This window comes from Cebus imitator, unplaced genomic scaffold, assembly GCF_001604975.1.
Source record: "Cebus imitator isolate Cc_AM_T3 unplaced genomic scaffold, Cebus_imitator-1.0 Scaffold163, whole genome shotgun sequence".
In the NCBI taxonomy this organism is placed as follows: Eukaryota; Metazoa; Chordata; class Mammalia; order Primates; family Cebidae; genus Cebus; species Cebus imitator.
This window is the reverse complement of record NW_016107478.1, coordinates 458,050-473,330: the sequence shown is the minus strand read 5'-3', so window position 1 is coordinate 473,330 and position 15,281 is coordinate 458,050. Positions and strand designations below refer to the sequence as shown.

Below are 15,281 nucleotides of genomic sequence, written 5' to 3'. Positions count from 1 at the left end.
TCAATCTAGTGTTCTTTTGATTATATTGTTTATTAATATTCATTAATATTTTTTCCCATTTAGTCCCTATTAAATAAGGATGATAGATAAGTTTGTAGATCTCATCTTACTAGGACTGTCAAGAGGTATGACAGAATCCAACACAGTCTTCAGTTTCTTTTTTCTTCACTTTGGTCATAGTCCATTTTGCTGGTTTTCCTAACTTTCCTGGCATTCCTTCCTGTGTCCCGTTTACTAACTTACTCTCTTCTACTTTGACTTTGTTTTTTTTCATGCCTTAGATCTTAGCCCCTTTCTCACTGCATTAGCTTTCATAAGTCAGTTGCAAGAACTCCTGTGACTTTGACTCCATTTGTATGCTGTTGACTCTATGAATTATATCTCTAATTTGGATCTCTTCTTGGAGCTTCAGTGCAATATATCTAAATATGTCACACATGTTCACATGTGTAATGCATTGGCATCTCAAATTCATTATTTCCAAACCTAATCATTCTCCAGTCTATTTCATTAATGGTATTATTCTACATCTAGTTGGTAAGCCAGAGAAAAACCTGGAGCACACTTTGACTATATTAAGTTAGTCACTATATCAGTTAGAATCTAGTCAGGAAGCAGAAACTATGCTAGGTATATCCAACAGAGGGAATTGACTACAAGGGGTTGTTTACAAAGGTGCTGCTAGGTAAGGTAGAGGAGCAAAAAAAAAAAAAAAAAAGAGAATGTTGGAGAAACAAAAAGAAAGAAGGGGTGTTAAGTTCAAGGAAAAGAAGCTGCTCTTGGAGGTACTCTTACTTTAAGTGCTGGAACTGTCAAAGAGGTGCTCCTAGCACCAAGGTTTCCAGAATCCCTTGCTGCCACAACCAGCATCTGCATCCACTCTGAGCCTAATTCACACATACTTCATCCTTCATCCTGCTGCTCACCTCCCAGCACTTCCTCTCATTGGCAGAATGTAACAGGAAGATAGCTGGCAGAGGAGTTGGGAAATGTAGTTGGCAGGCTCCCAGCTCAGCATTACAGAGCAGACTACAAAAAGTCAGGTGCAGGAGTAAAAGAAAACAGTCCCAGGACCCAAGATATTTCTTCCTATGTCTTGACCTTGGTGGAATACACTCATGTAATTCTGTTTTGCGAGTATAAATTTGGAATCCACATAAGGTTGAAGATTAGAGACCATGATTTATATATTGTATATTCCTACTATATTCAATCAATGACTCTACATACCTAGTAGATACTGAGAAAATTCTTAAGGAATTGAATCTAAAAATGTCCTCTTGCCTTTCAAGTCTCTCACATGAACAATGAGGCATGACAGTGACACAATTGAGGTTATAAAGTGAATTTTAACCTTAAGGTTGACAATAGGGTCTATAGTTCTGCAGCAAAAACTTATTGCCCATGGGATAAATAAACATTAATTGAAATCACAGAATATGAGTAAAATGAAAAATAAGGCTGGTAATATGCTCAACTGGAACCTTCAGGATCATTTATAAAATGCCCAAAGTGGGCACATTTGTTTTATAATTCAATCAAAATCTTTTAGCATTTGAAAATATGTTGTTCTCTTCTTAAAGCGAAATATGTCCGATTGAGAACTTGATTCCGTGGTTTTGCTTTTTGTTTTTTGTTTTTGTTTTACATTGTTCATTTAAAGAATTAATGCTGCTAGGAATTTAAATAAGGCCAGCTGATAACAATTAATAGTGGTTGCTTCATATAGTATTGCCAGTATTGTCATGCAGGTGGATGCTGATTAGACTACAGTCAGTTTATCTTTGTTATATTTTTGCTTATGCTTCTGTAAATTACAAGGAGGAAGACTCAGGTTGTTCCATGTTCCAAGACTTAACTCTTTTTCCAATGCTTCCTTTTCCAGTCAGGACAATCATCGACTGTGATTGAGAACATTCACACTATTATTGCTGCGGCGGCTGTGAAATTTAATTCAGATCAGCTTAATCATTTGTTTGTTCTCATTCAGAAGGTATGTGTTCAGTCAGAATTACTTACTTTTAAATTTTCTTAAAATAAGTTCTTTTTAGGTCCTGGAACCCTTCCTCCCCACTCCCCAATTAGCAGTGTTTAAATATACTTTTCTTACGTTGTTACTGTTTTTAGCTCAACTTTAAAGTTTTTGCATATTTTGCCAGTTCGATCGTGAAGCAATTCCTGTGTCTTTTCCATTCTACAGAGCTGGGAGACTGAGAGTGATAGAGTAAGACAGAAGCTATTGAGCCTGATTGGACGAATAGGCCGGGAAGCTCGCTTTGAGACCACTTCTGGAAAGGCAGGAGAATCAAATGGATTTTTCTAGCTACAAATGCTCAAAGCAGATGTTTGCATATTGGCTGGTTGATCATATGTGATATTATTGTAGGTATTAGACGTACTCTGGGAACTGGCTCACCTTCCAACCCTGCCCAGTAGCCTTATTCAGCAGGCCTTGGAGGAGCACCTGACAATCCTTAGTGATGCGTATGCAGTGAAAGAAGCAATCAAGAGGAGCTACATCATCAAGTGCATAGAAGATATTAAGAGGGTTGGTTTCAGCTTTGATCTGATTTTGTTGTTAGACCAATAGTATTCCCTGAGTAATTAGAGCCAAATAATTTTCCTCCCCTGTTATATAAATTAAACTAAATGCCCTGTCTAGAAGCTCTTACCTTAAAGTCCAAGATTGGGAAATTAGTATTGCTTTTACAAAGTCACTTATATTTCTCTTAAAATGAATTTTCAGCCTGGAGAATGGTCAGGTTTGGAAAAAAACAAGAAGGATGGATTCAAGGTAAGAATTTGCAGATGGAACCAACCAAAAGGTATACTAGTTTAATAATTTATTTTAATAAATTGCATCACAGTTTTAAAATAATAGTGTGTTTTAGTGTTTCTTAATGTTCATATTCAAGCTTGATGTCTAAATATTTATGACCTATGCTTTATTATTTAAAGCTTGGGTAGTTACTGACCCTTCATGGGAAAAAAATCTAGGGTCACATTCAAAGAGTAATTTTATTATATAATTGTCATAAAATTAAAAGATTTTCAACTTAGTTTTTCTTTTTGAAATTAAACCCAAGGTATGCATAATAAGTACAGTGGATTCTAAATAAATATTATACTTTTTTTCTCCCATTAGGGAGAAATGGAGGAACGTTCATAGAATGAGAGAAAGGAAGGAGGTTCAGTCATCGATGGCACGTAGTAGTGTTTCGGGTTCTTCATTTAGACATGTTCCTAGAGTAATTCTGTAGGCAAAGTCATTCAGTGAGTACCTGTTGCTGGGGCTTGATTTGAGAAAGCAGGGTTGGATAGTGACTTCTACAAGAGGGCCTAAGGCTCTAGGTTACTGTGAACTTGTGAACTGTCCTTGGAGGTGGTGGTTAGCAGATTGAGCAGTAATGATTGCAGCTCTCCTGTTGTTCCAGTCCCTAAGCCTCAAGCCTCTCCTCTGAGAGGGCTGATCACAGTGGCCAGCTCATTGGACTGTGAGTCTGTTGTCGCAGCAGCCCCAATTGGAGCAGCATTGTCCTCTCACCTGGGCCCTCAGGGTGCCCAGATCAAACTGAAAACCTAGCACTGGGAAGGCTTTCACTTTCTGATTTTCATTTTATTATTCACATAAGGAAAGTTTTTGGTAGAATAGCTAGTTAGTAATTTCACTGGTAAAACATACTTCTTGGCTTTTGTTAAGTATTTCTTTAAAGAAACTTGGATACCACTAACTGATTTTCATTGGTATGTTAGGAGACTCTTAGGCTTTTATTTCTTCTGTTGTGTTTGATCGTAAAGTTTAGTTGGGGGCATTGGTGAACTTTATGTTTTATATTTCTGACACTGAAATGTGACCAAGTGAATTTTCTACATGTAACCCAGCTTTAGAGATTTTAAAAGGTATTTGCAAACTAGAGCTGGTAATTCTCAGGTTATGAGGAATTTTTCTTTTAACTCAACAACATTACTTTCTTTTCACTCAAATACAGTTTGAATTTTTCTAGTCTCCTTAGCTCAGTGATACAGATAATTTAGCAGTCACTCCTTATGATTAAAATTCATTTAGAGTTACTGAAGACGTTTGTAACCTTCAATAGTAATAGGAATAGGAAAAGGGTATCTGTAGAAAAATGGTCTTTTCTTCTCAGCAGTAGACCCATTTCTTTGTGTATAAAAGGTCAAAGCTGAATGGACTTTTCCCTCCCTCCAGGGAAACGGCGTTTGAAACCAGTATATTCCTCCTGACCATTATTCCTTCCTTGTTACGGCTAAGCATTTCTTAGCTTTTTTAGTCAGTTGCATCACTGCATCTTTATTGCTTCTCTTTGCAGTCACTTCATTCATGTCTGTTGTTTTATAACAAAACTCAAAACTCAAAAAGTAAAAGGAGAATTTTTGGAGTTATTTGTGAGACTTGAATATTCTTTCTTTTTTATTTCCCCACTGCTCCCAATAAAGAAATTCTGGTGTACCGTTATTTCATTCCAAACAATAATATCTTGCCTTTTATGTAGCACTTTTCAGTTTATTTACTAAGTGCTTTCATGGACTTTCGCAAAGTACACATTGCTGAAGGGGGCAGTAGGAAGGTCAAAGCCCCCTGGATATGGCTCCAGGCAGGGGGGTGAATTATTTACTTCCACTAAAGGTGTTTTTCTATGCTATGCCCTTTCCTGCCAGGCAGCAAGGTGGGCTGACTGGGGATTATGTCTCCCTGCCAGGCTACACAGAAACTAAGCAAAGGGTAAGACAAGATCACCCACTTCTTAACTCCCCTCCCGCCCTCAGCTACCTCTATTCCCCCAACTGATTCCCCCTCCCCCTGCTTTTGACACTCTTAAAATCCCCAAGTTCCACTATTGTGTTCAGAAATTCTGACCTTGATTTCCTAACTTTATTTCTGTAGATTCTGCAGGGTACCCTCGGCTCCCCTGGTCCTCTTTCCTTTGCTGCTTCTATACCTTCCACTGTCTACCCCAGTCCTTTCCCTCTTATTTCACTTCTGTTTTTCTTCAATTAAAAAGTTTAAATGTACTCATCCAAAAAAAAAAATTACTAAGTGAAAAAAAACTCATTTTTCCTCAGTTAGTTTTATCTGCATATTCCTTAAGTCGTTTATCTTCAGGCCACCTACTATAGTGCCTGACAGGCTTTTAGCAAATGTTGGTTCCCTTCCTCTTACCTCATCCCCTTCACCCTATGAGGATGCCAAAAGCCTCACATAGATACAGCTGAATCATCTCTACTGCCAAAACACCTAACAGAAAGTAAAAGTAGCAAGATGTCCTCAGTACAGATACTTTCACATGATGTGGTTAGTACAGGAGAAAATACTTTTAGAAATCGTCCTCCCAATCAAAAAATTTTGCCGTGGTCCTAGGTAAAAGGATAGATCTGGAAAAGCAAGACAGATGAGGAAGTGGGAATGTTCAACTTTGAGAAGAGGGAACTCAAGAAAATGTGAAAGCTTTCTTTAAATACGTAGAGCATTGTTACAGAGAAGTTTCATTCAACTTACTTTTTCTGTCTCCTAAGAAGTTATGCAGAAGCATGTTTCAATGTCAATGAACTTTATGTGAGAACAGTCTGAAAACAGAACTCAGTTCCTTCTGAGGTTGTGAGTTCCTCATCATTGGAAATACTATAAGTCAGTCACTTTATAAAAAAAATGAGTAAAGAGAATTTAGGCATAGATTTGCAGGCTAAACCAATTGACCTCTAAGGCTTCATCTAATGTTGAGTCCAATTTAGACATCCCGTTAGCTCCTTCTTATGAAACCTCCACTCCATGACATTATCAGATATCTTCATTTTAATTGTTCACTACAATCTTTTGCCTCTTTTATAATTGGAAAAGAGTATTTTAAATTTTTCTTGTAACTTGGCACCATGTCATAGATAAGTTGAAATAAATAACATCTTTCCTGTTTGCTAAACTTTAAAAAGGCTATATCAGAAATAATTCTTACATTCTAATTTTATAGACTTTTTCTTTGAATTTTATTGTGTAATGAGTTAACTTCAAAGGATAATTTTCAATATTAAATAAAAATATGGTCATTATAATTGACTTAATTGGCCATGATGATACTTTTTAATATATTTGCTTATGACTGAAGAGTTCATATTTATGTCCTAATTTTGTAATCCTTTGGTGAAGGTATCTGTTTGGATTTAAACCTTACAGTTTCTATTATTGTCATTTTGCAACTTTTACAATGTAGCCAGAAATATTCTAGCTAATTTCACAAGTAGTTGGCCTTTTATATATATACCTTATTTCTGTGATTCTAAGATGCCGATGATTGCAGCCTGCATCTCAGACTTAATAAATTTGCAAAGAAGAGTAAAGAAACTGTTCATTTTGCAGTTACGGACCACTGGTTTAGATTCTTAATCAGAGGTTGAGTCTAAGCCTTTTTTTAAGCAATTATGAACAGCTTAATAGGAGCACACTGCTTTGCATTATATATAGTAATGCTTTGAACGTCTCTGAAATCTTTAAGATTGGCTGTATAATTTTGAGGCATGTTTTGATGAATATGGAGTTTTGTGTGCTTGTTCTCTTTTGTAAAACTCAAGCTGCTTTTTTTCATAATTGAGTTGTATACACTGTTACAAGTTAAACACCTTCTCTGGAAATAAGGTGCAGATTAGGACAGAGAGACATTTACTGCTGAGTGGTATAGCCCTTCAAAGAGTATGAGTCTGTCATCTCAACTTCCCCTGGCTTTGGAAAATGCTTTAGTGTGAGACCACTGACCATTTTCTTTTATTTTAATTGTGTTGATGCACACAACTGGTTAGTCAGTGCTGCATTAGGGTGTAATCTTTTTCATAATATTTAAGTAACAAGTTAGTGATCCAAATTTAAGTGAGAAAGCCATTCTTGTTTGGTACTACCTATACCAGGTAAAAACTGAAATGACAGGTAGATGAACAAATACCTTTTGTGTACAGCTAGGTTTGCACATACTCAGGTAAGCACAGCTATATAAAAACTTACTTCTGTGCCTAGTGGCTAGTGAGTTTCTTTTGACATAATTGTTTGAAGTGTCGATTTCAGAAGTGTTAAAATATATGAAGTCTGTGTCTTAGAATCTAGGAAATACGGTATTTGCTGATTGATGATTGGCTGATCCCTATGAGGCAAGGAAAAAAGTATTGTGTAACAATAACTTGCTCACATTTACATATTCAATAGTGAGATGTTTTTCTACAAAGACACCAAAAGTATATTTCCCCTCCACAAGGGTCTTCATCTCACACTAAGGCTCGATAGAACAAGGAGGCTTTAAAACAAAAATTTTAGCCTCTGAAGAATGCTGAGGACTTAAGTTTTTACTCAGCTTTTTGGTTAGAGATTTAATAGTCATGTTTAAACTGAAATTTTTACCAAATTTTGAAGTTTCATATTTCGAAAGATGCTATTTATTAAAAAGCAATTCTCTTTATAAAGAGTATTACATGAACAGTAGACTTTTTAGATTGTACTATGAAGATCTGGATTGTCATGTAGCAGTTTCAGAAATAATATATTTGAAAATGTTTGAAAAATTTACAGTATAAGTGTAAAGTGTAATAATTATTAAAAGTAGAATTACCTCTTATGAAAGTGTTTTAACTAGGAAATACAGATTATGAATATTTTCTTTAGTATTTAGACCACTATCAGTGTCTTGATCATATCATTGGTATCTTAATCATATAATTATAGAAAGAAATATTCTTACTCCACCATCCAGTTCAGTATTATCCAAGTTAAGCTTTGGCCATCAATTTATTTTGTGTCAACATGACTTGGCAGCCTGTGCTACTTAATCTATCCTCTGAAGTTGCTAATTCCTTGTTGTCTGTTTTTTGCTGATGTACCCCTGTACATTTACTGTCACTTCACATCCACTCCTGTTTGCAGTTCTTGGCCTTAGGAAATTGCATGCAGAATAAGAAGTTGAAGACTGATTTATGAGTGCATGGAGATAAGCTATAAATGGTCAATACAAAGCGTGAAATAAAATGTGTAACAGTAAACCTGATTGACTTGGAAATTTTTTATAGCTAATAAGTGAATCTGCTGTTTATTCTAAGTTTAATTAATGTAACTTCTTTTTAACTCTAGTCATCTCAACTTAATAATCCCCAGTTTGTATGGGTGGTACCAGCTTTGCGTCAGCTCCATGAAATTACTCGCTCATTCATAAAACAAACCTATCAAAAGCAAGACAAGGTAAGGGTATAGCTATTTTTTATTATTATACAGTTACTTGCATAACCTTATATAATAACAAAACGACTAAAATTACTGAGTTTATAGTCACTATTTTTTTGGTTATTAATGTAATTCACTTATATCATTTAATAATCTTGAGTTTAAGCATCACTCTGCTTTCATTTCTGTGGAACTTTTTATATATATATCTCCTTAACTCATTTCCTTTTTGTTTGCTTAATTTTGAAATAAGCCAGTTTTTAAAAGTTAGAATGGTATTTTAAAAATTGATTTGAAAAGTTATAAAGCTTGTTTTGTAAGACAAAAGGATTAGTTTGCTTAAAGTACTAGAATTTCCTCAGTATGTAGACTTGGGAAGAATGATCCAGAAAAGTAGACAGGAAGTGAAATAGTTATTTTTAAAGACTTTTTTTTTTTTAAATAAAAGGAATGTTTTTTAGATGGAAAATGTTAGTAAAGAAGTTTATTTTCTAGTAAATGTACAGATTGATTTTATTTACTTGTATGTAGGAAATATTGAATGAGGAAATTCTTATGTTTGATTTGTCTCACCTAGGACTACATCTTTAAATAGCAGTATTAAACCAACAGAATAACTGCAAGTTCTCACTACCACTTTTTTTGTTTTGTTTTTGCCAAGAGCATCATTCAAGACTTGAAGAAAAATTTTGAAATAGTGAAATTGGTAACTGGAAGTTTGATCGCTTGTCATCGGCTTGCAGCTGCCGTGGCCGGGCCGGGAGGCTTAAGTGGCTCGACACTAGTGGATGGCCGGTACACTTACCGGGAGGTATCAGGCCTTGTGTTTTTGCTTCATGATTTACAGCATTCATTTGGCTTTTCTTTATACTTGTACTATAAAAAGAATTTTTGTTAGCTGTAACTATGAAGAGGTAGTATGAGGTTATCTTTGTAGTGATGGAACAGTTTTGTATCTTGGTGTTTGTGGGTTATCTTTCATAGGATGAAGGAATAAACATCTTTTTTTTTTGTCTTTGATCTGAAATAATAATTGTTAATTCTGTGGATAATGGGTTTTGTTTTTCAAATCAATTGATCAGTAATATTATTGTTTCTTTAAAAATTAGGAAAAAACTCATCAGTTGTGAGTTTATTGTATTTTACTTTGAGATTGCTGAAATTACATTTTATTGACACCCCAAATCAATCAGATTTCTAATAGACTTGAGATAGCTTCTATTACATTATACTACCAACTTGTAAACAGATTTTTATTTTTAATATTTACCCTAAATTATATGAAAAAGGATTAAGTAAAACTGTTGTTAAAATTTAAAGTTTAGTTTTATTTTAATGTTGCTTTTAGGAATGAATTCCTGGAGTTAACTAAGTAGCATTATTTCTTTTTGCAGTATTTAGAGGCACATCTAAAATTTCTGGCGTTTTTCTTGCAAGAAGCTACTCTGTATCTGGGTTGGAATCGTGCCAGGGAGATCTGGGAGTGTCTTGTGACTGGCCAGGATGTTTGTGAATTAGATAGAGAGGTAAGAAGATAGTATTGTGGATAAAGGAAGGCAGAAATATTACATAGTTCACTTTTTCTCTGTGTCTCACATCTTCTAAATACTTTATATTCGGTTTATGTACGCATAAGTAGTATGGGCCAAGAACTGGGAGTGCTGAAAAAATGTTTTATATGGTATATATTATGATAAAAATAAATATGCGAGTTCTTTGGTAATTTTGGTACCATTCTCGATAAAATACCAAATTTAACCAAATAAGTATAGATTAAGAATTCTAGATATATTTTAAGTTATTTTCCCTTCCACATGAAACTAATTTTAAGTTACCAACAGAAAACTTTGAGTTCCTATAATGATGTTGCACCCCAAAAACAGTAAAGAAGAATTGGCCCCTGGACAAATTTTTTTAAACTATAATTAAACAGCCAAAGATAGATTAGATCAGGAAGAAAACACCTGCCTTGACATTTTCTAACAGTGAATTTCATTTTCCTCATCTTATTTGACAGAATAATATTAACTATTTTATAGACTTGTTGAAAGGGTTCACTATGTGACAGTGCCCAGCATAGTGCCTGGCATAAGCAGGCAGTAAATGTTGTTGGAAAAACCCAAGTACAAAATCCAGTGAAAAATATGAGTAGATATTTTCATTTTCTAGAGAAAAGATTGCTAGTAATGGCTTCATTTAATTTCAGAGTTCCAAGCATTTTAGCTTTGAGTGGTATTTTGACAATATAAACATTTGAAGTATTAATTTATCTTTACTTTTCCAGTTTGGAATATGTATTTGCCTGCAATAGATCTTAGTTATAGAGTAATACTGTCTTACTTCACAGATGTGTTTTGAATGGTTTACAAAAGGGCAGCATGATCTTGAGAGTGATGTTCAGCAGCAGCTCTTCAAGGAGAAAATTCTTAAATTGGAGTCATATGAAATCACTATGAATGGTAGGAAAAAACTTTCATTTTTTTCAGTACTTTTAAGTAAGAAGTGTTATTCTTTTCTTTACTGTAACCCTCCTTCTCAGAAGCAACTAAACAGTTAGGAATATCTAGAATTTTTCTTGTGCATATAAAAACATATTTAGTACTCAAATTCCTTTTTATATGAATGGAATCTTATAATTAGTGTTTAAATCATATGGTCTGCTAGATCAAATTGTCTTTTGAAGGATTCAGAATAATATCAACTATTTATAGTTAATATTATTAAATTAACTATTAAAGTATGGAAATCCTTCTCTCAGGTATTTCTTTTAATCGAATTCTTAAATTGAGATATAATTTACATACCATAAAACTCAGTTTTTAAAGTGTACAATTGGTGGCATTTAGTATATTCACAAAATTATGTGACCTTCACTCTGTTCCAATCCCAGAATATTTTCATCACCCCAAAAATAAGCCCTATACCCAATAATAGTCACTTTCCATTCCTCCCTTTATCCAGCCTGTAATCTATTTTCTGTCTTTGTGGATTAGCCTAATCTGGACATTTGATATGAGTGGAATCATACAATGTTATCTTTTGTCTCTGGCTTCTTTCATAATGTCAAGGCATAATGTTTTCACAGTTCGCCCAGGTTGTAGCATGTATCAGTACTTTGTTCCATTTTATGGCTTTATCATAATCCACTATGTGGGTATACCATATTTTATTCATTCATGAGCTGATGGACATTTTGATGGTTGCCACTTTTTGGATGTTATGGTTAATACTGCCATAAACATTCATGTACAAGTTTTTCTGTAGTTACGAGTGCATTTCTCTTGGGTGTATATCTAGAAGTCAGATTGTGACATATGATTAATCTTTGAGGAACTGCCTGTTTTGCAAAGTGCCACATTATCTTGTAATCCTACCGGCAATATATGAGGGTTCCAGTGTCTTCACTTTCTTACCAATACTTGTTATTATTATCTGCCTTTTTTTATTTTAGACATCCTAAATGGTTATAAAATGGTATCAAAATTTCATGGGTGGTTTTTTGTCTGTTTGTTCATTTGTTTTGAGACAGCTCTGTCACTGAGGCTGGAGTGCAGTGGCATGATCTTGGTACACAGCAGCCTCCACCTCTCAGGTTCACATGATTCACCTGCCCCAGCTTCCAAGCAGCTGGGATTATAGGCACATGCCACCATGCCCAGTTAATTTTTGTTATTTCTAATAGATTTCTGTATTTTTTTTTTTTTTTTTTTTTTTTTTTCGTTTTTAGTTCAAGACCAGCCTGGCCTGACCTCAGGTGATCCTGACCTCAGGTGATCCACCTGCCTCAGCTTCCCAATGTGCTGAGATTACCATGCCCAGCCAAATTTAATAGTTTTAATTTGTACTTCTCTGGTGACTAATTATATTAAGCATCTATTTATATGTGCTTATTGGCCATTTGTGTATATTCTTTAGAGAAATCTTAAAATCTTTTGCCTATTTTAAAATTGGGTTGTCTGTTTATTGTTGAGTTGTAAGAGTTCTTTGTATATTGTGGATACTAGCTCCTTATCAGATACTTGATTTGCAGATATTTTCTTCCATTGTGTGAGTTGTCTTTTCACTTTCTTGTTAGTGTCATTTGAAGCACTGAATTTTGATTATATCTGATTTACTTACATTTCCTTCTGTTGTTCTGCTTTTGGTACCATATCTAAGAAACCATTGCCAAAAGTTTTATGGTTTTTGTTCTTGAACCACTTTGAGTCTTTTCATTGATTATCTGTGTTACCTAGAGTACATGAATTTATTTGACATTCTATAATTACAGGTTTTAACTTATTTAAGACTTTTTTTGAAAATGTGAATCTTTGTGATCATCGATTGAAAAGACAAGGAGCTCAGTTGGTAAGTACATTATTCTCAAATCTAGATAGTTTGGATAATCTAGTATAACTTGATTTCAGCAAAAAAAAAAAAAATGTTATATTTGAGAGGTAACATGGATTTTTTTTTTAAGAATGGCATGTCCTTGACTGCCAGCTACTACGTTGATAACAGAGCTTCTCCTAGAGTGTAAGGGAGGCTCCTTCCTGCACTACCATGCCTCACCAGCTACCTGGGAGGACACCACTCCCTCCTCACATCCCTCTGTTTCTGGCTGATCTAGGGACAGCCAGTGGCCTCCTGTGGCAACATGAATGCAGAGCAGGGATAGTTCACCTAAGCTTCCAACTCCTCAGATCCAGCAATTCACATGTACCTAAAAAGCAAGCACAGTCTTCATTCTAGGATCACAATGGCAGGGATTTGGGGAGAAAAATTTAGGAATAGACAGTGAAGCAAGAAAACTAGGATCTACAGCTTATATTTATGTTTATACATGCCCTTTTAAAAAAAGGGAAGAAAAATTAACTTTTTCATCCGAGTCCCTTTCATTTAGGACATGGCTTCCTGGGTGGTAAAAATGCTGTTTCTTACTGAGCTTTAGAAAGACCAGATTGAGCCCCGAGAGTTAGTGACCACTTCAGGCATGAGTGTGTTTCCTTTTGAAGAAAAGCTCATGAAAGTGGTGCCCATCTCATTCCTGCTCTCTTTCTTCTTCAGTAGCCTGTCAAACTGTATGTTCAGTTTGAGTCTAGGGATGTCTAAAGAGATATTTCCATACCTATCCTGGTACCCATGGAATTTGCCCAGTGCTTCTGTGGTTAGGTGCTTTTTAAAGTTCCATATCGGTATAATATTGTTTTCATATATAGTTGAGGTTTTGCAGCCTTAATTCATATTGAACTGAAGAGGTGTGAACTCATGGTGTAACAAAATAATTGTCTGTAATTTTGTGATCTGGATATGCTTTATAATTTAATTTTTTTTTCTTTTGAGCAGTATGTAGAAAAGCTGGAATTGATAGGAATGGATTTCATTTGGAAAATAGCCATGGAATCACCTGATGAAGAAATTGCTAATGAAGCTATTCAGCTAATCATAAACTATAGTTATATTAATCTAAATCCTAGATTAAAGAAGGTAGGTATCTAAGGAAAGAAGTTACTCACACACAAAAAACAGAAAGTCATATATATATTTTAGTGATAAGCAATGATCCTTGACATGACCAAAAATTGGCTTCTTTATTTTGATATTTTGTCCTGAATAATGATTACAATTAAATGTCAAGGGCTAATTGTAATTTCCATTTACTCTTTCAGGATTCAGTATCTTTGCATAAGAAATTTATTGCTGATTGCTACACAAGATTAGAAGTGAGTAGCAAATTTTATTTAACCCCTCTTTGAAGTAACTGCTTTTTTTCCTTTTCCTAATTTTATATTTTTAGATAATCTGTAATGCTGATGTTTGTGGCTGGATCCTATTGAAGAATTTATCAATAGTACCATATGTTGGCATAGGGGACAGACGCTTGCCCAACATCTAAGTGTACTTTATAGGAAATCTTTCTCCCTCTCATCACCTGTCTTTCCCACGCTATGCACCTTCCTCTCCCTTTGGAGTATAGGTACTGTCTTCAGAAAATAGGTCGTCTATACATTCCATCTTTCTAATAGAATCTTTTTCTTTTTTTTCTATTTCTGTCTAGGTATTTTATACAAGCACTGCTTCATTTCTTATTTTTCCCCATGTTTCATCTAGTTATACCATAAATGTTATTAAAATACAGCAGGACAGTTAGTAGTAGGTGGTATTGGTTGTCTTTGTCCATTAGAAGCCTGCTGTGTAATGCTGTCTCACATCTATCTCTTTTATTTCTAGCATGATGGTTAAAGCATTAAATATTCATATTCAGTTGATATGCTTGTTTAAGTTTTTAATCAAAAAATATTCAAAAGCATAAAATGCTGCTGCCTCCAAATTCCAATAAGTTAAACTTTCTGTTGATAACTATGTGCTAGAATATGTACAGTATTTTCCTAATTGTGACTTCAAATATGTCATCATAAAAAAAATTCAGGTATTCAAATACCCCCATATGAGATTCCGTGTAACTATTATCATATATAGGGCACTAGTTCTCAGCTGGGGCTTATTTTACCTCTGGGGGTCATTTGGTAATATCTGGAGACGTTTTTGGTTATCACAAGTAGAAGCATCCTACTGGTCCCTAAGTAGGTAGAGGCCAGGAATCCTATTAAACATCCTACAATGAGTGCCCAGGACAGCCCTCTGCAATAGCAAATTGTTCTGTCCAGAAAGTCACTAGAGCCAGGTTGAGAAACCCTGATAGAGAATGACTGTTTGGTATTTTTTAGGCAGCCAGTTCAGCGCTTGGTGGCCCCACTCTAACACATGCTGTGACCAGAGCAACAAAAATGCTTACAGCAACTGCCATGCCAACTGTAGCAACCTCAGTTCAGTCTCCATATAGGTAAGTGATCAGAAGTAAAAAATACACAACACACATACATCAGATTTTTTTTAAATGGTTGGTATTTTTTATGTAGTTTTTATAATTATTGATTTCCTCATTTTATATCATAATTTTTGCAAGCCGTCATAATCCTCAGAATTGCATGTTCCCCATCACACACTCCTGAATCTGTCTCTTTGGAAGTTCTGTGTGTAGGTTATCACCAGAACCACCCAAGTACTGCCCTGTCCCTACCCTTCTACTTGG

General features: G+C 34.9%; 1 protein-coding gene across 2 annotated transcripts in view; it reads left to right on the top strand.

Moving 5' to 3' along the window:
- Positions 1–15,281, top strand: part of USP24 (ubiquitin specific peptidase 24) — a 161,143-nt gene that overhangs the window by 69,145 nt on the left and 76,717 nt on the right. For both annotated transcript variants that reach the window (XM_017543984.2, XM_037744054.1), the window contains exons 13-24: positions 1,886–1,993; positions 2,201–2,296; positions 2,387–2,548; positions 2,747–2,794; positions 8,120–8,227; positions 8,871–9,020; positions 9,604–9,735; positions 10,557–10,668; positions 12,480–12,556; positions 13,535–13,675; positions 13,858–13,911; positions 14,917–15,032. In XM_017543984.2, coding sequence (XP_017399473.1) covers positions 1,886–1,993; positions 2,201–2,296; positions 2,387–2,548; positions 2,747–2,794; positions 8,120–8,227; positions 8,871–9,020; positions 9,604–9,735; positions 10,557–10,668; positions 12,480–12,556; positions 13,535–13,675; positions 13,858–13,911; positions 14,917–15,032 — 1,304 coding nt within the window. The remainder of the gene's footprint in view (positions 1–1,885; positions 1,994–2,200; positions 2,297–2,386; positions 2,549–2,746; positions 2,795–8,119; positions 8,228–8,870; positions 9,021–9,603; positions 9,736–10,556; positions 10,669–12,479; positions 12,557–13,534; positions 13,676–13,857; positions 13,912–14,916; positions 15,033–15,281) is intronic.